The 23,741-nt window shown below is 36.6% G+C and overlaps 1 protein-coding gene across 7 annotated transcripts in view; it reads left to right on the forward strand.

The window, feature by feature from the left end:
- Window positions 1–23,741, forward strand: part of TBC1D32 (TBC1 domain family member 32) — a 301,306-nt gene that overhangs the window by 17,571 nt on the left and 259,994 nt on the right. For all 7 annotated transcript variants that reach the window (XM_033939045.1, XM_033939043.1, XM_033939042.1 and 4 more), the window contains exons 6-9: window positions 9,843–9,968; window positions 14,618–14,696; window positions 16,011–16,114; window positions 16,265–16,326. In XM_033939045.1, the coding sequence (XP_033794936.1) occupies window positions 9,843–9,968; window positions 14,618–14,696; window positions 16,011–16,114; window positions 16,265–16,326 (371 nt within the window). The remainder of the gene's footprint in view (window positions 1–9,842; window positions 9,969–14,617; window positions 14,697–16,010; window positions 16,115–16,264; window positions 16,327–23,741) is intronic.

A 23,741-nucleotide genomic window follows, 5' to 3' on the forward strand; every position in this document is an offset into this window, starting at 1 on the left:
GAATTTTTGGACCCTCTAACATTTTCAAAAATTCTAAACCATCTTTTTCTTTATCTAAATAAGTCTCGGAAGAATAAAGAGATCTATAAAACTTTAGGAACTGTTTTAAAATAGGCTCAATTTGTGTATATGTTTCACCATTTTCATCTTTAATGGCAATTAATTTTGATTTTCTTTTTTTCGCTTTAAGATAATTTGCTAATATTCTTCCCGTCTTATTTGAGTTACCATAATACAACGTTTGCTGAGAAAATAAATCTTTCCTAATCAATTTAGATGAGATCTCATTATATTTACCTTTAAGCTTTAACAACTCTTGTTGAATAGAATATTCCCATTTTTCTATAAGTTTTGATTCTAAAATTTTAATCTCTTTTTCTAAGTTTAAAAATTGTTTTTTAATCTGTTTTTTAAGGTAAGCCGAATAAGAAATTATTTGTCCTCTCATTGACGCCTTAAAAGCATCCCATAATATTTCCATAGAGATCTCATCATTATCATTCAATTGAAAATAATCCTTCATTTTTGTTATAAGGTTCTCACAAAACATTGGATCAGCAAGCAATGTATTATCCATCTTCCAAATTGGTCTATTAGTATTTTGATCTGCAATCTTAATTTCAATCCACACCCCACCATGATCAGATAAAATGATTGGATCAATGGCAGCTTGTGACACCTGATGTGCCAAATTGTTTGAAATAAAAATATAATCTATTCTTGAAAAGGAATTATGAACATGAGAACAGAAAGAAAATTCCCGTCCATCAAAATGAAGTATTCGCCAAATATCTGTCAAATCGCAAGATTGTACCAAATTATCTAATCCCATAGATTTCATAAATCTACTTGGGTTTTTATCCAATAGAGGATCCATAACAGCATTAAAATCCCCAGCTACTATTAGATTTGAAGTAGCCAGTGGCAAAATCAATTGTTGAAGAGTCTTAAAAAATTCATTTTGGTTCGAATTAGGGGCGTAAATATTAAACAACGTCATGGTAGTATTTCCCATGCTCATTTCCACATTTACCCATCTTCCATGAATATCTGATGCTTTTAATTTGAATGAAGCAGAGCATTTTTTATTTACTAGAATAGCAACACCCGCTTTTTTCCCTATAGCTGGTGAGAAAAAACAATGCTTGACCCAACCTCCTTTTAGCTTATTAGATTCATTATTTGAAAGGTGGGTCTCTTGTATAAAGCATATATCCGCATTTTGCCTCTTTAAAAATAATAATGCTCATTAAAAATATAGTTAGCTATCTTTTTCCTCTTAATGGGATGATTTAGTCCATTCACATTAAAAGAAAAAATATGCAAGTCAGCCATAATCTTTTAAATACATTACTATATTGCAGTATATTTTGCACATGTTCAATGTGTGTATATAGCAAAGAGAATGTTTAAGGTAGACACTCCTGTCAGAAAGTAAAAGAAAGAGCATATAGATAGTAGAGAAAAAGTAAAAAATGTCATCACAAAGGATCACATTCTCATACATAGAGTTAAAAATTTTTATGGGTGCTCCTGTGAGCATAAAGATATAACACAAATGGGAAAGCTAGCAAAGAACCCCACACCCATACAATATCAATAACTTGAAAATTGGTGTGCTTATCAATATTTGCGATATAACTGAGAAACAAGTGAGTATGTTTGCAGCAAATCATGTCAGCGCATTTTTAAAGATTCCAGAAATGCAACTAAGTCTTTAGGGTCAGTATATGAAGATGTGCGGTTGTTGTAGGTCACTTTCATCCTTGCTGGGTACATAAGACCATACTTGGCTCCTATATCTTTAAGCTCCTGTCGATGGGAAAGAAATGCTTTTCTCTTCAAGGCCGTGGATTTGGCCAGGTCTGGAACTATAAAGAACTTTCTACCTTGGTGGAGAAGTTGAGGTTTAGATTTTGCAGCTGTAAGGATTTGCAACGTGTGTTGAAATCTGAGCAACTTTGCCACTATGGAAAAAGATAGCTAACTATATTTTTAATAAGCACCCTGATGTGGTTTTTTTACAAGAGACTCACCTGCCTCTCGCTGCTGCCTTAAAATTTCAATTAAAGGGATACTCCTCTCACTTTTATTCTCCTGCGACCCAGCGTAAGAAAAATGGAGTCTCAATATTTTTCCATGATAAACTCTCTCCTGTAGTTCACTCTTCTACGACGGACAAGGATGGAAGATGGTGCTTGGTGCATGCTGCGTTGCATTCAGTGAACTTTGTGTTCCTTAACATTTATGCTCCAGTCCTAGACCACCCAGAATTTTTCCAAGACCTTCAGATGGCGTTAGTAGAATACAGTTCTTGCCCTTTAGTACTTGGAGGCGATTTCAATCAAATTCAAGATATTTATATTGATAGATCATCTTCTTGCAAACCCTCCAAATCCAAGTCATTCACAGCCTTACATGCCCTTAAAGATGCCTTCTCCCTTGTAGATCCATGGCGTTTGTTTAATCCAAAGGGTAGAGAATACTCTCACTTCTCACCACCTCATAATACCTACTCAAGAATAGACTTCTTTCTTATATCCTCCTCTCTCATTCAGGACCTGGCAAACAATGTTATTCACCCAATCTCTCTTACAGATCATGCGGCCACCTCCCTACACCTACTTATCTCTGCCCCCCGCAAAGAATCTTCTTCTTGGAGACTAAACAATGCTTTACTCTTAGACTCAGAAATAGCTGACAAAATTCAATCTTTCACTGCTGAATTCTTCGAACTTAACTCCAAAGATCCAGAAATTTGCCCATCCATTGTCTGGGAGGCTTATAAAGTCTCCCTTAGGGGTGAACTTATCAATCTCGCCTCTTGGAAAAAGAAACAATCCATGAAAAAAGAGAAAGACTTAGAATCTTCTATCAAAGAGTTAGAACTACAACATATGTCTGCCCACTTACATGATCCATCTATTTTTCAACGTATACAAAATCTTAAATACGAATTTAACACTTTAGTTTCCAGTACTGCTAGACGGGATATTTTTATCTCAACCTCTGGACATTATATGGGAGACAACCTTATGGGACGCCCTTTGGCTAGATATCTTAAAACTAAATCCAAACGCCTACATATCACAGCCATTCAAAACCCATTGGGGCAGATGGTTAAAACCCAATCTCTGATCTCCTCTCAGTTTGAAAACTTCTATACTACTTTATATAAATCTGATTTTTCTGCTTCAGAATCGGGGATAGACTCTTTTCTTGCTTCTTTGGTTCATCCGACCTTATCGGACTCTGTGAAATTGAAACTGGACTCTCCCATTACTGTATCTGAAATAGAAGCCGCAATATCAGCTATGCCTACCGGCAAAGCCCCAGGTCCTGACGGGTTTACCAATGAATTTTTTAAGCAGTTTCGTAATCTTCTGGCTCCTCATCTTCTTTCTTACTATGAATTCCTCCACTCTGATCCAGACAAACAATTCAACTTCACTGAGGCCACTATAGTAGTCATTCCCAAACCTGACAGAGACCCTACCTTGGTTAAAAACTTTCGCCCCATTTCTCTTCTTAATTTAGATTACAAGATCATGGCAAAACTTCTTGCACTGAGACTCAACAAAGTGATCCCCTCTCTTATTCACAAAGATCAAACGGGGTTTATTAAACAAAGGTTTATAGGAGACAATATACGCCTCTTTCATCATATTAATGCCCATGCTAAAACACTCTCAGATCCCGTAATCGGTTTGGCCATAGATGCCGAAAAGGCCTTTGACCGAGTTGAATGGCCTTTTCTATTCCAAATTTTAAAGTGGTACAACTTTGGCCCGTTCTATACAGATTGGATTAAAACTTTATATCATCAACCCACAGCTCGCATTTTAATTAATAATTCTCTCTCCAATAAATTCTCCCTACATAGAGGCACTCGCCAGGGCTGCCCTCTGTCGCCGCTGCTATTTAATTTAGCGTTGGAACCTCTCCTCTCTGCTATCCGACAATGCCCAACAATAACAGGAATTGAAACCACTTATTGTCATATCAAATTAGCAGCATACGCTGATGATGTCCTTCTCTTTATCCGAGATCCTGTTGCTTCCCTTCCCTCACTCGTTAATATTGTCTCTCATTACTCCAAGCTTTCTGGATACTCAGTTAACTGGGAAAAATCAGAAATTTTCCCTCTTAATGATCTCATTTACCCCTCAGATCTCGCCCAATTTCCCTTCACGTGGTCACACGGAGCTGTAAAATACTTGGGAGTGTTAATACATAAAGATCCGATTCAAACTCAAGATCTAAACATATCTAAAATTAAAAGTTTAGTTCTTAACACCCTGTCTCGTTGGTCTCCACTCTTCCTTTCATGGTGGGGCAGAATAGCTTCTATCAAAATGACCCTTACTCCTCAGATAAACTATACCCTCTCAATGCTTCCCTCCTTATGCAAGAAGAAATTTTTTCATTGGTTGAATAAGAAAATATCTGACTTTGTGTGGAATAACAAAAAACCTCGTATTGCTCTCGACAAGCTGAAAGCCTCTAAAATTAATGGGGGTTTGAATGTACCAGATTTTCATTTTTATTATATCGCATCATTGGCCAAATATGGAGCCTATTGGATTATTAACCCTAGTACCCAAGACTCACCAACCTGGTTTGACCTGGAACGGTTTTTATGTGCACCATTACATGTTTCATGCTTGTTGACGGTGCCAGTGCCCAAACTTTTGAGAAAATACTCCTTATTGAGTGCAACGCAGCATGCCCTTCATATACTAGACGTAATCGCAGAGATTTCAATTAAAGACAGTCCTCTCTTGTCCATTTGGAATAACCCCAAAATCCAAATCAATAGTAAATCTCTTTCATGGAAAAGGTGGCAGCGGGCTGGTTTGTGGTCTCTCCATCAGATAACCACTCTCACTTCGTTTGTTCCCTTTGTCACAATTTGCTCTACTTACTCATTGTCTCCTTCTGCTTACTCACAATGGCTTTCTCTTACTAAGACGTTATCTTCTATGTCTATACGCTTTGATTATATGACATCCATTCACACTTTGTATCACTGGTCCACATTGGCTATATCAAAAGGTAAAGCGATATCTCTCTTTTATAGTATTCTAAGAGATCACTCTTTCACATTTTCCTCTCATTCCATGAAACATTGGGAATCTATGCTGACAACCTCACTTACTGATGTTGACTGGGAACTCTTCTGGTCATCGACAAACCGACCTCTTTTATCATCCAGAGTCTCACAATCAATGTTCTTCATTATGTGGAATGCGGTATGGACACCCTTTCGGATGTGGAAAGCTAACCTAAAACAAGACTCTATATGTTGGAATTGTATGAAAGAAGCTGGGACTCTTGATCACATGCTTTTCCACTGTGCTAAAGTTCGTTCCTTTTGGACATGCATTTGGGACACCATAAAGTCTATTACCAATTGTTCAGAAGAAATTTCCTTTGACATTATAATTCTCCGATCTCAACACCCTTGTTTTACACAGTCTAACTGTCCTCCTAAACTCATTGATGCAATGTTTGTGACTGCCCTTATGCACATCTTGAAAAATTGGAAGTCCTCTTCATTACTAAACTATACCTTTTGGTGGAATTCTTTGAGCATGTATCATAAATTTGAATCATATGCTTATGAAAAGAAAAATATAATTCGACTTTCCAAAAGTTTGACACAATGTAAATCACCCTGGAAATTCCTAGACTCATATGTTCAATCTATTTCATAGACACTCCTCTCTTCTTCTTCTTCTTTTTCTTTACCTTCATCTTTTTCCTCATTTTATTCTTTTTCTTTCTTCCTTCAATTTCTCTTTCCTCTTATCTTTTCTTTTATTATCTTTTCATGAACAGTCCTAGTACTTTAGATCTTTTAAAACGATTCAATTCTACATTGCACAATATAACTGAATATTTGTTATACTAAATGTTTTGTTTTATTTTTTGATACCCTGTACTTGAACTGTTTCTTATATTTTTTCAAAAAAACTCAATAAAAAATATTGAACTTAAAAAATAATAATGCTCTTTTCCTTTTTATCATATGATTCAGACCATTAACATTTAAAGATAATACTTTAAGATCCATTTATATTTTTATAATACATTTTTCCCAAAATTAAACAGTAAATAATAATTTTTTTTAGTAATTTTTCCCAATACATAAAATATTTTATAATGTCCCCACCCTTGCCCTCCCCCCACCCTCCATTATATAACTCCCCCCCTCCCCTCCCCTCCCCATTTAAATACAAAAACTTGGATACGCAGATTGAGGTTAGGTATAAATAACTCCCACAAGCTAATACAAAATATAACTATAATTACTACCATTAAATTTTTCATTATATCAATTAAACACTTTTTTTTTTCCTTGAAACAATCACAACCTTTTCATTTTCCCCTTAATCTTATGAATCTCAACTTTGAACATGACATATCAGTTTTATCATAAGAGATAGATTAATAATTCCCCTTTATTAATTTAATTATAGACTTTCAATTTGCAATTTATTAATGGGTCCATATCTGTGTCTCAACTTGTATTGTATAATAAATGTCTATTAAATTTAAGGGACGTTAAAAACTTATCATGTATGGGGGGAATCTGTAAGAATTCAAGGTATATCCCATGTCTATAAAGGAATCTTCATCTAATTTTGCCCCCTTTTTTTTTTTTTTTTTTTCTTGAGGGTGATATAGATAGAAATCATATATTTCAAAAAAAAAAAGAAAAGAAAAGAAACCTCAGTACTATCAATCATACCCTTTTTTTTTTCTATTTCTTTCCCATCGACGGTATAAAATAAGATCTTGTTACATGGACGTCTTAAGATTTTGATTAATATCACAGGAATTGTAACCCCATAAACAACGGTGCTATAGTCTCAAAGCTACCGAATGACGTGTTCATGACTTAACAAGATGTAAATATCTTTATGAGGTACCAATATAAAGCACAAAGAATCATGAAAGTGAAAACTAGAATCGTATCGGGAGAGCTTACAGGTTAAAATAAGATCGCTTAACATAGAATCCTGTCATATATATGTTGAAACGCAAACTTCACCGGAAGTACCTCCTCTAGCAGGAAATCACCCATTTTAACCAATCCTTTTTCTGTTGTTACTCATGACATTATATTTGTTAATATGATTGAAGGATTGCCTTTCTTCCCTTGTAAGTAACGCCCTTAACATTTCAATAACCAATCAGCGACTTTTTTAATAAAAGGTCATTGAGCAAATAAAATTGTATTTTGTACTACATTTCAATCGGATCACTGCTAGCATCATAGTCTTATATGTAAGTCAACTTTTATCTAATAGATCCTTAAATGTATTTTGAAGATCACTTAAGATTTTATGTTCACATCTCGGATTGCTGTCAAGAACGTTCATGTTGTTCAAATTATAGTTCCATCCTCATGCGATTCTATTCCGTTGCAATAAAAATTCTAAGTCTTAACTGAATTTTCTTTATATAATTCTGATAACAAAAGTCAATATTTATAAAATAAATATAGATAAATGATAATTAAAAATTCTCTTTAGATGACTTTACGAGGTCATTGGCTGTTCATGTTGCTCGAGGAATTCTTGTAATTTTTTAGGGTCAGAAAAATTTTGAGTCTTATTTGCAATTGTAACTTTCATTATTGCCGGATAAAGGAGTCCATATCTAGCCCCTAGTGATCTTAATTGGGGTCTCATGTCTAGGAATTGTTTTCTTCTTGATGCGGTTTCTCTTGCAAAGTCAGGGACAATGTGTATTTTTGCGTCCTGACATTTGAGATTTTTGTTCTCCTTGGCTAGTTGACAGATTTCTATTGCTTGTTGATGTCTCAAAAGTTTAAAAATTAAAGTCCTTGGTCCCGTTTGAGAGGTTTTCTTCTGTGTTGGTATCCTATGTGCTCTTTCGATCTCTAGTGTATTCTTGAATTTTAATGGCAACACTTTAGGCAGAAACTGTTCCAGGAAAGTTATAGGATCGTTTTTTTCCACCCCTTCCGCCATTCCGATGATTCTTAAATTATTTCTTCTTTCACGGTTCCGGCTATCTTCAAGGTCTCTTTTGATTTCTTCAACCTCTTTCCATATTATTTTGCATTGCCTCATGTCCATATTTAATTGCTCCGAATTATCCTCCAAATTACTTATTCTGTTTTCCGTCATATCCACTCTTTTAGTGAGGATTGCAGCATCATCGATTGCTTTTTGTAGTTTTTTATTGCTGTCTAATACTATTTCTTTAATTTGCCGCAATTCTTCCATAACGTCGGGGCTGTCATCTGATGGCAACGGAACTTTTGAAGGAGGAGTACCCGGCTCCGGCTTTGATCTCTTATTGCTTCCTGTACCGGATCCTCCAGCCCCTGAATCATTTTTGTTTTGTTTGCTAGTTGCCATATTCTGATATTATTCAGTTTTTTTTTCGTTTAAAATTTAATTATTTTTGTAGTATTTTCTATAAATAGAGCTTGTCTGCACGGAGCTACTCTCTCACCCAACCATCAGAATTCGCGTCCAAGCCACGCCCCCTAATTTTATGTTATTTTTTATTTTTTTATTACTTATTGTTCATAATTATATTCTTTGTTGAAGTCTACAAAAATGAAAAACCAGTAAGAAACCTCAATAACTCAGTGTGAGAACTCATAATTTCATACACACAGTGATATATTAGTCTTAAGAAAATTATACCTAGTTAGAGAAAACGTGAATGTACATTTCTGAAAATTAATATCTGTTATTCTCTGAAGACAAGCAGGCATAATATTCTAATGTGTGGGTGACATCATCCACAGAAACTGGTACGGATACTGTCATGTGCACTGTTGCATTAAATCTTTAGACAGTGCCCATGCTCCACACATGATGATGCCTTCTCACCCGATGTCAGATCATGAGACCATCAGTTCTTTGTTTTCCATGGAATTGAGAAACTGTGTCTTCAGCACATTGAACTTTTATCCTTACTTTTTGCCTTTCCATACTTATGTTTTCATTATTTTCCTCATAGCTCATTGTTTTTATTGTGTTACAGTATTTTATCTGACTTTGGTTCATTTTTCACAGTTTTTCAATATCTGGAACCAGATCAAAACTTAAGTGACTCTTTTTCCCTTAGGAACGTTGATGGTTGTTGGCATCATAGTTGATAAAGCTCCTTGAGCCAGTGAGCGCCTTGAGGTTGCGTCAGCCATTTCTCCTCCATGTCAAAGAGGGTATTGAGTGGCTTTAATAAATATTCTTGATATAATTGGACCATTTCAGGCTCTGGCTCACATAAATGGTGTGCCAAATATCTGAGTCCTTAACCTCAGGACATTAGCTGTGTCCTCTGCCTCCATATGCAGAAGTGGTCGCTCAAAGCTCGAAACCTTAAGTTCAAAAATTTTTTCAGCAGGGTGGATTTGATTTAAATCACATATGAGACATTGTAAAGCACCTACGTAGATGCAAATCATAGCAAAGATAGTTACCGGAAATGTAGACATGCGATAGGCGGCCACCAATATTGGCGCCATTTAGAGAATCTGGGCCTAAGTGTATAGCCCGTGATGGAGACTGCCCCAACTTTGTTGGTTGGGCTGAGAACATTTCAGCAGCCCCTCGTATGGGACCTCATCATATCCTTTTCTCCTCTTTCTACCACAAAATCCCATTTCCTTTGATACTTTGTGATAATATACTGTGAATGAAAGGGAACCTAGTCAACCATCATAATAATTCCAATATTAGAATATAATATCTAAGTCTGATGCATTGAAACATGGTATAACAAAGTCCTTGTGATTTTATTTCTAGGATGTTGGGGAGTCTGTCTTGTTAAAAGTTATTTTAACTTTTTAGGTACGACAAGAAGCAATGCACACATTATGCTCTGCTCCCCCATCCGATGTGCTGAACTGTGAAAGTTGGACAACACTTCGTAAAACCCTAATGGTATCCCTTGCAGATCCTGATTCTATATTTACTGTAAGGAGGCGGTTTAATATTTATTATACATGTAGTCTGAAGTTGAAAATTAGGGCTCCCTTTACGAAGGTGCGCTTGCGTTTTTAGCACATGCACCAGATTAGTGCGCGCTAGCCGAAAAACTACCTCCTGCTCAAGAGGAGGCGGTAGTGGCTAGCACACGGGGCATTTTAGCACGTGCTATTCCGTGCGTTAAGGCCCTAACGCGCCTTCGTAAAAGGAGCCCTTAGTTTTTAGCTGTAATTTATTCAATATGTCTAAAATTCCTGGCATGTGTAAATGGTTGTATATCAAAAGTGAACACAGATAACAACATTGATATTTACTGAGAAGGGGAAAAGACCTCAACTACCCCTGTGCCCAAAGCTCATGGCTTGATTCAAGGACATATCGGGGGCAAAAGGTATTATCATAGGTCTTAAAACCCCTTCTTCTAGATTAATGTGCAAATAGTTCAAAAAGCAAAAAATTTATTGTGTTTAATAATATTTAGAAAGTGCACTACTCTGTTATTCAGACAAGCCCTATATTCAACGGGCTGAGTACGATATCCCCAAAAACAACGGATATTAGTGAGGACAACTAATCCTCATTCAAAGTTCCAGTGGTTATTTTCAAACCAGCCAAAGTTCAGTGTTCAAGAAAAGATGAAAAAAAAAAAGCTGCCTTTTTGTTCTTTGGATATCATAGTCAGCCCTTTGAATATAGGGCTTGTCTGAATAACAGCGTAGTGCACTTGCTAAATATTATTAAACAATAAGTTTTTTGCTTTTTGCACTAGTTGCACATCACTTTTGATGTATGATTTAGTATTTTGTGCACAGTTTTGCTTTTGCTTTGATTTTGTGATATCACATGTGTAAATGGTTGAACATGTTTCGTAAAATGACATAATACACTTATATTCAATACTCAAGTGTACTCCACTAATACAATTTAGAGAGCCCACTCTCAATGGAAAAAAATGGGAGAGAATGTGCCAATTACCACTTTCTACTCTGGCTGCAGGACTGAAACCGCAATTGCTTCTAATTGTGAAGAAACTAGTGGTCTAAGACCGTTTCTTCAGGGCTTAAGGTATTCCACTTTTCTCCACCACCACACTGTGAAAATAAATCATAAATACTATCTGTATCAACTTTACTCACTCCAATATATATCTTATGGGGTCTTTAAAATGAGTACTCACTGAGCTGCTTCTTCAGCGTCCTGTCAATGTGGTAAATACTCCTTAATTTATCGAGAGCACCAACTATCAAATCACACCACGTATCTTACGCGGGGGATGTTGGCTGCTCTTCTCTGATTGGCTGGTTCAGCCCCGACCATCAGGGGCTGGTTAACTCATAGAGCGCGGCGACTTTAACAATCTGCAGCAGTCTGTATGACTACATGAGGATGTTTAGATAAAGATGTTTAATAAAAATGTTTAATAAAAATAATACCAATCAATTCCCATATTTAAACCCCCAGGCATTGTCGATCCAAGTTCATAGATCCATCGCTGCTCTTTCTGTTGGAGGCATAATCACTGATTCCCTCCCCGAACTTCATTTACAATGTGCTCTAATACATAACATTGCAGCGCAAAAAAATCATGTTGATGTTCTAAGCAGTGCTGTACCATTGGGGCATGTATATCAGCTCTATTTAAAGCACTCCTATGTTAATTTAAGCGAATCCTTAACTGCCTGCTTGTCTGGCCTACATAAGCTTTAGAACAGGGGCATATTATACAGTATACCGCAAATGTTGTTGTACATGTTGTTGCATATTTCAGATGAATATTTACAAAGTTTTATACCATTTTATTGTGGTTTGTTTCATACCTGAAGTAGGCCGCTGTCTAGGCCTACCTCGAAATGGAGACCTCACACGCTATATACTGGTTTTAATCAACAAGTATATTTATTAGCAATCAGTAACAGCTTACAAGAATAAATCATTCAGTATATAGAGTAACAGAATGTGATCTTCAGGCCTGAGGATCCTCTGATGTCTGTTCTGCTTACTTCTGCTTACAGGCCTGATTTTATACATTTCTTGGTGGTCAACACCACGTTGGTCTAAATCACCTGATACATCTTTATTGGTTATTTTCTTATACATTATTACATAAGTAGATTCATTTATTGGATTATACATTTGTGTCATGCTATACGTCTGTTCAGTTTACCGTAAGGCCTAACCTTTTCCCGCAAATGCCCCTTTCCTTTACCATATAAGCAATTCTGAGTCTCAACCCCCTCCCTGTTGTGTTATCACAAGACATGTCTTGCTAAATGATGTTCTTGAGAATTCTATTTTCTGACCATGAGCTGTGTTCATCTTTGCATAATATCCTGCCAGATGTGAGCCCTATTGCCATGCATCAGAGTTAAGTCTTGTTTCTTACAAGTTTCGCTTAATGTAGCAGCTAGCTCAGCAACAGGGTATTTCCCAATCAGTGTATGCTAGCTGGCAAGTGGGTTATGAAATGTCTTTTACATTGTTAATATACTGAGTTATTAAAGCAGGAGGGAGGAAAAGGGGGAGGGTTTCTTCTTTGAGGTCTGGTTTCTTCACCTTTACTGTTATCCAAAGAACTTATCCTGCTTCACCTGTATCATACAAGGACTTACAAGGACTTTATACCAGAATTTTCCATGATTTTTCTTCTTCTTTTCATCTTCCTTTTCCTCTCTTATTTACCATGGACCCCTGAGGAAGGCGTGTTATCTGAAACACGGACCGTGTCAGGTCCCTTGGTTGGTAATAAGGTTGTATAATTACTGCATTTTATTTTTGGTATAATAAACATTGCCTGCATCTTGTACATACTTATCTGCAGTTTGTGTTTTGTTTTTTGCTTGCTGCTTGGTGTACTGCAGACCCCGTTGGATTTTTCTTTTTTGTGTTGTAGCGGATATCTTCTGCCATTTAAAGGGTTAACAAACTCAGTTGATGTCACCATTATGGCACAATTCATGCAAGCACCACAAGCTGTGTGTAATGGCTTAACTAGAGTCTCTTTAGTCTTAAGTACAGCTGGACTTAACTGTTCTTTAAAATTTGCTCCCCTTGTATAGGCTATACGAAGATTATGATCTTTAAACGGAGGTAACATTTGTATTAGAGGCCAATGTTTGCGCAGGATTCTACCTAGTTGTTGAGATCTCTTATCATATCTGACAGTGCATGTCATTGTCTTTCTGTTGTTACCAGTTCTTTCTCACATAACATTAGATCTCTGTTAGCATATAAAACTCAACTGTTCCTAAAGTATCTAGACAACTGACCCACTCATCTTCTTTCTCCTCCATAGTGATTCCTCTGTCCTATTAATCTCTTTCTCCTCAACAACGCATTTCCGGTCCTATTAACTCTCCTCTTCCCCCCTCTTAAATTCAATCAATTTGTACCTTGCTTAATCTATTGTAAACTGCATAGAACTTAACGGTATTGCGGTATATAAACTGTTATTATTATTATTATTATATAACGCCCTCTTGTAGGCTCTATTTATGACATGATCAGGATATCCATGCTGCTGTAATTTCTTCATTAAGATTTTAGATTGTGATTTAAATTCTCCCACTGTGCTACATAATCGTCTATATCTTAAAAACTGTGAAATGGGCAGATTATTTTTTAGATGTAAAGGATGGAAACTATTATAGTGAAGGAATGTATTTCAGTCAGTTTCCTTTCTATGCACAGTAGTGAATAATTCCATATTCTGTCAAATGATTTTGACGTCTAAAAATGTTATGTTCTTTTTGTCACATTGCATCACAAATTTAATGTTCGGGTGGCGGTTATTTAACCATTCTACGAAGATGTTCAGATGTGTGACATAGTAACATAGTAGATGACAGCAGATAAAGACCCAAATGGTCCATCCAGTCTGCCCAACCTGATTCAATTTAAATTTTTAAATTTTTTTCTTAACTATTTCTGGGCAAGAATCCAAAGCTCTACCCGGTACTGTGCTTGGGTTCCAACTGCCGAAATTTCAGTTAAAACCTACTCCAGCCCATCTACACCCTCCCAGCCACTGAAGCCCTCCCCTGCCCATCCCCCACCAAACGGCCATACACAGACACAGACTGTGCAAGTCTGCACAGTACTGGCCTTAGTTCAGTATTTAATATTATTTTCTGATTCTAGATCCTCTTTGTTCATCCCACGCTTTTTTGAACTCAGTCACAGTTTTACTCTCCACCACCTCTCTCGGGAGCGCATTCCAGGCATCCACCACCCTCTCCGTAAAGTAGAATTTCCTAACATTGCCTTTGAATCTACCACGCCTCAACCTCAAATTATGTCCTCTGGTTTTACCATTTTCCTTTCTCTTAGGCATGCACAATGTGGACGTCCATCGACTTAGGCATCCAAATAAAGTGGATAATATGTCCAGTTAACAACTTTATCAAGCATTAATTGGAAATTAGACGTCCAAATGCTGGACATGATTCTACGAATAGACATCCACAATTTTGTCATATCCTCAACATATAAAAACCTCAATATTTTAACTTTCACCCTTACTGTTGCATCCTGAATAGTACCCTTTCATCTGATGTATTTATTTTGCTTTTGTGTGGACCTGAATAGAAGTGAAATGTGCTTTAATAAACCACCTAATTTGTCCTTTCTGTGTTTTTTAGGAGAAAATTTTGAGATTTTATGCAAAAATGTTTTCTTCATCACCAATAAACATGACGAGAGAAGTTTATACAAGCTTAGGTATATATATATTAAAATATATTTTTCTAACATATCTAATAATGTTTCTTTAAATACCTCTTTATTGGTTCTTTTGCATCATGTTTCATATTGTTTTTAAATCAGAACTGACAGGTAATTCTTCATATCCAAGATATCCCATTTTTGTACACATTTTGGCCCAGATTCTATATAGGGCGCCTAAATGACACCTAACATTAGGCGAGACCTAGGCGTCCAAATAAAGTGGTTAACGAGCGATTTAAGGGTCTTAACGAGCTCTAATTGGCACTTGGACATCCAAAGGATATGGACACGAGTTTGGAGACATGTCCACAATTTCATGGATGCCCATCAAGAAAAGCTACGCCTAAATAAATGGGTGTGGCGTGGGAGAGGCTTCAATATAGATATCTGTTGACTGATTTACATAACGCTGAGCACCAATGGACGTCCATATAGTGCCTACATTGTAGGCGAAAGAAAATCAGGTCTACTTTTCAGCTTGGTTTGGGCTTCATATAGGTTTGAGTTCTGTGAACATTACTTAGGCATCCTTTGGATGTCTCCAATGCATTTCGCTAATAGGTTTCTGGGTTTTTATTTTTGCTTTGTTAAGCTCAAAATACATTTAATAACGCACCACATAAACAGGTCACATGAATGCAAAGATAGTGCATGCAAAACCTAGTAGTTTTCTGGGCAAACAGCAATTTTATTTGCTAATTATAGCACATGAAAAACACAGCATATGTTTCTGGCTAAAAAGCTACCCTTTTTTTCTCAATAAAGACTGCTCCAATGAGCTCATTCTTGAAAGAGATGCATTCAACATACAAAGCACATTAACAAAAATATATATATTGCACAGATAACTTAATTTGCAAAAGGTTAAAAAGTGAAAAAACAGATACAAACCTTAGCATGGCTTATAGTTAATTGCAAATGGATTTGTGCAGCTGCACAATGGTGACCTCATTGTGAGATCATCAGGGTGCACCTGGAAGGTAGAATGTCACAATTAAAATAGGAACATGTGCTGGGGGAGCTTGTTGGGATTCAAACCTATGACCTTTGGAAGATGGGAACAGGGCTTTTACCCACTGAGCCACAGCAGCTTCCAGTCAGGTATCTCCTCCTGCACCCTGATATGATACCTAAGAAGATCCCTACAGTATCATATCAAAGGGCAGGAGGAGACACCTGACACCTGGAAGCTGCTGTGGCATGCTATCTTTTATTAACTTAATTTAATCACTATATTTTCATGTTATACCTCTTTCATAATATGCACTGTGAAGATGCTGATTTGTTTCTCTCTCTTTATATTTTCAGTAAGACATTTAGAATTATATTTTCTTTCTGGAGAAAATCAGATTCCTTCATTTTCTTCTGGTGTTGACATAACCAATCCAGGCATAGCTCGTTTGCTGAAGAAGGTATAATTGTCCCCCCCCACACACACATTTAAGTGTTTCTCTTCATACAGCTCTAAAAGAACAGATTTCTTGCTGTTAGGACTTGATCTTTTAAAATTTAGATCATTTTATTTATCTTTGTTTTTTATTTTATTTTATAATTATCAATAGGTTCGTCTGCTAAATGAGTACCAGAAAGAGGCTCCGTCATTTTGGATCCGCCATCCAGAAAAGTATGTTGACCTCTTAAAAAAAAAGTTAATTGGAATTTGAATTCCAGATAGTTCTGTGCTGTTAAGGGAAGAGAGCTTGGATCAGAGGTTCAGAAGAGAAATGAAAGATATTCTTCATCAAATATAAACTGGATGATAGCTAGTTTTATTAAATAATTGAGCTACTATTTAAAATAAACATTAGTTCACTTATGATAATTTTTTTTATATGTTATATGTGATCTTATATCCCATCAGATCCTCATTAATTAGAGTTCTAGGCGCGTTACAAGTAACTTCATAGAGTTCTGTAAGCAACTTCATAGAGTTCTGTATACAGCTGAACATGTTACAGATGCTATGTACATAAGTTATGAAATTGTTATTAAATTATACATTAGTCTGAGGTAATATGCCAAAAATATCAACTGAACATTAGCAATGTCTTTGTTCCAGATGACTTGTATTGTTAGCCTGAGTCTCTTTGGACCCCTAATAGGGATTTCTTAGATGATATATTTTTAGGTTTTTGTAAAAAGAGACGGCTGAGGGGATATATGATTGAAGTCTACAAAATCCTGAATGGGTACAAGGGGATTGATTTTTCACTCCATCAAAAATTACAAAGACTAGGGGACACTCGATGAAATTACAGGGAAATACTTTTAAAACCAATAGGAGGAAATTTTTTTCACTCAGAGAATAGTTAAGCTCTGGAACACGTTGCCAGATGTTTTTTTAAGAACGGATAGCGTAACTGGTTGCAAGTAAGGTTTGAACAATTTCCTGGAGGAAAAGTCCATAGTCTGTTATTGAGAAAGACATGGGGGAAATCACTTCTTGCCCTTTATTGGTGGCATGGAATATTGCTACTCCTTGGGTTTTGGCCAGGTACTGGTGACCTGAAAACCTGGCTTTTCACTAAAATGTAATTCTATCCCCCCTTACTCTTCTCTTCTATGTATAAGTTCATGTAAACCTTTTTTTTTTTTCCTTCTCTTCCTATATTTTAAGTTCTTGTAAACCGTGCCGAGCTCCATATCCGTGGAGATGATGCGGTATATAAACTTAAGGTTTAGTTTAGTTTAGGCTACTGGGCTTGATGGACCATTGGTCTGACCCAGTAAGGCTATTCTTTTATTTAATTTTTTAAATCTTTATTAAATTTAAAATAGAAATAGTACAATGCAATGAATTTAAACATAAACAAAGCTATTCTTATGTTCTTATGTGTATACTGTGGTTGTGTAGTGGATTACAGGACACGAGGCAATAAGGATTCATTAGAGACAGGTCTTGTTGGACAATCTGTTAATTTCTTTGACCAGAAAATTAGATAGAGGGGGGTCTTCTAGATGTGGTATATTTAGATTTTAGCAAAGCCTTTGACAGCATTCTACATAAGCATCTAGTAAAGAAACTGAGTGCCCTTGGTATGGGCCCCAAAATGACGAACTGGATCAGGAACTGGTTGAGTGGAAGGTAACAGAAGGCAGTGGTCAATGGAGATTGCTCTGAAGAAAGGGATGTTACCATTGGTGTGCCTCAAGGTTCTGTTCTTGGTCCTGTTCTTTTTAACATTTTTGTGATATTGCTGAAGGCTGTAGGGTAAGATTTGTCTCTTTGCATATGATTGCAAAATCTACAATAGAGTAGACACGAGGAGTAGACATGAGGAAAGACCTAGTGAAGCTTGAAGAATGGTCTGAAATTTAGAGCTAAGATTTAATGCTATGAAATGCAAGGTCATGCATTTGAGCTGAAAAAAAACACCACACCAGTTTATGAGGGTGAAGAACTTTTGTGCATGAAAGAGGAGTACAACTTGGGGTGTGATTGTATACAATGATCTTATGGTGGCCAAACAGGTTGAAAAGATGATGGCGAAAACTAGAAGAATGCTAGAGTGCATAGGGGTAGGTACGGCCAGTAAGAGAAAGGAGATATTGATACCCTGTATAAGATACTGGTGAGATCTCATGTAGAATATTGTGTACAATTCTGGAAACCACACCTTCAAAAAGATATAAACAGGATGGAGTTGGTACAAAGAAAGGCTACCAAAATGGTTGGTGGTCTTCATCCTAGGGATTATGGAGACAGACGTAAAGATCTCAATATGTACAGTATATATACTTTGGAGGGAATGTGGGAGAGGGGAGATATGGCATAAATGCTTATGAGGTGAGTCTCTCATTTGAAAGGAAGCTCCGAAATGAGAGGGCATAGGATGGAATAAAAAGGAGATACGCTCAGGAGTAATCTAAGAAAATACTTTTTTACAGAAAGGATGGCAGATGCTTGTAGTAGGCTCCCGGTAAAGGTGGTGGAGACAAAGACTGTGAATTTAAGAAGGCGTGCGACACCTTTATCCACATGTTCATTCACCCCTTCAGTAGATTGGTGAAACAAGATTTCCCTTGACTAAAACCATGTTGGCTTTCTCTCATGAATCCATGCTTATGTATATGTTCTCACACCCACAACTCTTTCCACGTGTGCAAAACTTTTAAATTCAACCTCTGAATGAATATCTTCAGGCCTTAGTACCACCACTCCTACCGCTCTCTTAGTTTTTTGTAGTGGAAAGAATTACGTGTGAACTCACTGGCCCATCAGATTGCTTATAAAAGTGACTTACAATAATTTAAATCATATTTTCACATATAAATAGTGTTTATTCATTAATTATTGGTCACTTATCTTTTAAAGAGAAAATTGTGGGAGTCAGGTGACAAAAATGGCCGTGGAGGACCCTTGAAATAGCATTTTGTTGCAAAACATGTCGGGTCTGCCTCTCCCGGGTCTGAATGTTTAAAGATACAAGAAAAGATAAGTGACCAATAATTAATGAATGAAGCACTTTATTTATATGTGAAAATATGATTTAAATTATTGTAAGTCACCTTTTATAAGCAATCTGATGGGCCAGTGAGGAGTTTACACGTAATTCTTCCCACTATAGAAAACTAAGAGAGCAGTGGAGTGGTGGTATTGAGGCCCGAAGATATTAATTCAGAAGTTGAATTTAAAAATTTTGCACACTTGGAAAGAGTTGTGGGTGTATGATAATTAGGCAATTTCCAAGTATATCTGAAATGAAAATAATATAATTCCATTGGAACCATATGTATATGTTCTGTCATTTTGTTCTTTATAATAGTTTCTACCATTTTGCCCAGCACCGACATCAGACTCACTGGTCTATAATTGCCCAGATCACCTCTGGAACCCTTTATAAAAATCGGTGTCACGTTGGCCACCCTCCAGTCTTCCAGTACTATGCTGGTTTTTAATGAAAACAGTCCAGGCAATTTGTCAAATTGACCAACATCCAGTGTTACAGAGCACCAGTATAGCCCCCACATCTTCCTTAGTGAAAGCCATGGTAAATAATTCATTTAATCTCTTCGTTATATTCTTGTGTTCCCTAAGAGCCCATTTTATCCTACGTTCATCTAGCAGTCCAACCAATTCTCTTCCCGGCTTCTTGCCTTTAATATACCTAAAAAAGTTTTTACCGTGGGTTTTTGCTTCCAATGCATTCTTCTTTTCAAGATCTCTCTTCGAATTCCTAGTTAGCGCCTTGCATTTGACTTGACATTCCTTGTGTTGTTTGCAATTATTTTCAGTCAGATCCTTCTTCCACTTTCTGAAGGATTCTCTTATAGCTCTATAAGCTTTCTTCACCTCACTCGTTAGCAATTCTGGCTGCCGTTTGGTCTTCCTTTCTCCTTTTTTAATACATGGAATATATCTAGTCTGGGCTTCCAGAATGGAATTTTTAAATAACAGGCATGCCTGATGTAAATTTTTGACCTTTGCTGCTGCACCTTTAAGTTTCTTTTTTTTTTTACCATTCTCCTAATGTTATCATAATCACCTTTTTTAAAGTTAAGTGCTGTTATATTGGATTTCCTGTGTAAACTTATTCCAGGGCTTATATAAAATGTGATGATGTTATGATCACTGTTATCAAGTGGCCCCAGCACCATTACCTCCCTCATCAATTAATGCGCTCCACTAAGAACTAGATCTAGAATTACTTCACCTCGTGTTGGTTCCTGAACAAGATGGTCCATAAAACAGTCCTTAATTTCATCAAAGAATTTTATCTCCCTAGCATGCCTTGATGATACATTTACCCAGATAATATCAGGGTAGTTGAAATCACCCATTATTACTGTGCTACCCAGTTTGTTAGCCTCCCTAATTTCTGATAACATCTCAGCATCTGTCCATTCATCCTGGTCAAGTGGATGGCAGTACACTCCTATCACTATCCTTTTCCCCCTTACACACGGAATTTCTACCCATAGGGATTCCAAGGTGTGTTTCTGTTCCTGTAGAATTTTTCAGTCCGTTCAATTCAAGGCCTTTCTTGACATTTAACGCTACACTTCCACCAATCCAGTCCACCCTATCACTACGATATAACTTGTACCATACCAAAATATAATATCATTTTATATGAGACATTTGTAGGTATAGATTCAACAGAGTTATTAAGTACATGTGTATTTTGTGAATTATACTGATACCCGCTAGTCTTTAGACATCTTCTTCACTACTGCTGCCGTTTGCTCCTTTAAAAAAAAAAAAAAGACTGATGTTGAGTAGGCACTCTGATCATGTTAACTTCCAGTCACAGACTAGGGGAGCAGGCTTTTCAGCCTGCACTTGCGGTATGGCTTAAAGAGACTAGTTTGTCTACTTATGAGCTTGCTCAACGAGTGCCACCTTTGTCAGGAAGGGCATATTCTAACATAGCTATGTTGAGGAGTTTCCTAGGAACATTTAGCAAAATTTCCATCTGTTGCTACTTGATTTGGCTACAAGGTGCGTTACTCAGCCTCTACAACTTACAGAGTTTCTGGGTCAAGCCAGATCCAGTCAGTTCCAAATGGGGTGATTTTTTGGTCTGCGCTGTTGTCTTCGGGTCATGCCCTTGCCAGGTATTCCCGGTTAGTCACTACAGCTTGCAAGGACTCAGCATGGAAGACTCGGTTCTTGGTGGCCGGGGTTGTTAGGTCCCTTCCAAATTAATGACTGCTTTTTTACATCCCATAAGTATCTGGCTTGATCAGTGGGATGTAATGCAAGGAAAATTAGTTCTTACTTGATAATTTTCTTTCCATTAGTTCCATTAGATCAGTCTAGAGGCCCATCCTGGCAAGAGTTCTCTGGAGTTGCATCAGGGGCAGCGAGGTTTTACCACATCCTCTAGTAATGAGTTTCAGAGCTTAATTATGTGTTGGGTGAAAAAATATATTCTACCATGTAACTTCATAAAGCGTCCCCTAATCTTTGTACTTTTTGAAAGAGTAAACAAATAATTCCACATTTAGCTGTTCCACTCCACTCAGGATTTGTGGTCCTCCATCATAACATAAATATTTATTTCTGAATTGCAATACCTTGCATTTCTATGCAATGTACAAAATAAGAAACTGAACAGTATCACTGAATTACAGTTTCATCACATTTCAAATGCATTAACAATTCAGATTTAGAAAACAAATAAGTCTTTAAAAACTTTCTAAAACTCATATAAGACAGAGACTTCTCCATAATCATTTTGGTTGCCCTTCTCTATAGTTTTATCTTTTTTTCTGAGATGCAGTAATCAGAATTACATACAGTATTTAAGAAGTAGTCTCACCATGGAGCAATATAGAGGCATTATGATATTCTTTATTCTGTTCCCTTTTCATTTCCAAATAATTCTTAACATTCTATTTTTTTCTTGTTTTTTTTTTTTTACTGCCTCACCACACTGAGCAGAAGTTTTCAACATATTATACACGAGGACACCTAGGTCTCTTTCTTGGGTGGTTACTTATAATGTGGAACCTACCTCCTTGACGCTATAATTTGGGTTATTTTTCCTTTTGTATTTCACTTTGTATTTGCCTGCATAAAATTTCATCTGCCATTTGGCTGCCCAGTTTTCCAGTCGCTCAAGGTCCTCCTGCAAGTTCTCACAGTTTGCATGTGATTTAACAACTATGAATAATTTTGTGTCATCTGCAAATTTGATCCCTACACTCATTGTTCCTGTTTCTTGATAATTTATAAAAACAAAAGGAATTGACCCCAAGATATCCACAGAGAAGAAAATCCAGAGAACACCAAAAAAACTCTATGGAGTGACGATGTTCCTAAATGGATTTTATTTGAAAGAGTCAAAGTTCCAAAAGTACACCAAAATCATCCACATAAAATAATTTCATCCACATAAAAATAAATTCATCCACATAAAAATAGGCTACCACATAAAAGCCTTAAAGGACCTAGGGATACAGGACCCAACACGGTCCGCGTTTTGACAAAAAGTCTTCTTCAGGGTTCCCTGGGGGTCCTATAAAGGTGAATATGTGGGAAACAATTGTGTGGTGAGCCGGAAGTGAGACACTGCTTGCGTTTGCATCATTTACCTGACCATCATTTACCTGACCACTATCGGTGATGACACACATCTGCATGTCTCAATGGCTATCGTCAATTCCGTTTGCTTTGGATGCTCATTTCACTTCAAGTTTTTTATCTGGCTGTTAGTGTCTTTTATGGTTTTAAGGTTTGCACTTCATGGCTCTAACTTAGATTTGTGTACTTTTTTTTAATTTATTTAATTATATATGCTCAAGAATTCACTTATGTATTGTAACAATCCTATTATGGATGTTTTAATTTGACCTATTATGACCCCTGATGAAGACGTGTTTTTAGAAACACGGACCGTGTCGGGTCCATTGGTTCATTTGCCTTTAGGTGATGTTTTTAACCTCATTTTATTAATAAACTTTGCCTGCATCATTGTACGCCCGTCTGCACTTTTTCTTGTTTTGGTTTGTCTCCATTTTCCTGACTGCAGACTCTGTTGGTTCTCCCCTTTTGTTGCCTTAACAGCGATAGAAACATTTAGTGAAAGTTGTTGCTTAAGGAAGTACCATCAGCTACTGAATGAAAGGTTTCCATATTCTTTCATAAAAGGATATTTCTTGTTGAATCTTTTTGCTAATAAATGTCATTTTTGTTGATTATTTAGTGGGGTTATCTTTCTTTCCTGGGTTTAGGTTATGATCTAATCCTGTTTTGAGTAAAAATTAAGGCTAAAATTCACATCATTCTGATAGAGCCACAAGCTTTTTCTCAGCACTGCACAGGTTAAAAAAAATTGCGGACAATTTTATTAGCCTTTGGATTTAAATTACTCCACTATTGATTGAGTGAATGTCTCATTAAGACATGCCAGGGAGGTTTTCAGTTAGAGTCATCTTTTGTTCATACTGTCCTGACTCGAGGAAACAGACACTGGCTTTCAAAAGCTAGTCAAAAATGTAGTAAGTAAGTCCAATAAAAGGATATCTCATTATTTTCTATATTTGTATTTTTTTTATTAACCTTTAAAATGGACTGTCGTGGTCACCTTACTA

Source organism: Geotrypetes seraphini, chromosome 3, assembly GCF_902459505.1.
Source record: "Geotrypetes seraphini chromosome 3, aGeoSer1.1, whole genome shotgun sequence".
NCBI classification, from domain to species: Eukaryota; Metazoa; Chordata; class Amphibia; order Gymnophiona; family Dermophiidae; genus Geotrypetes; species Geotrypetes seraphini.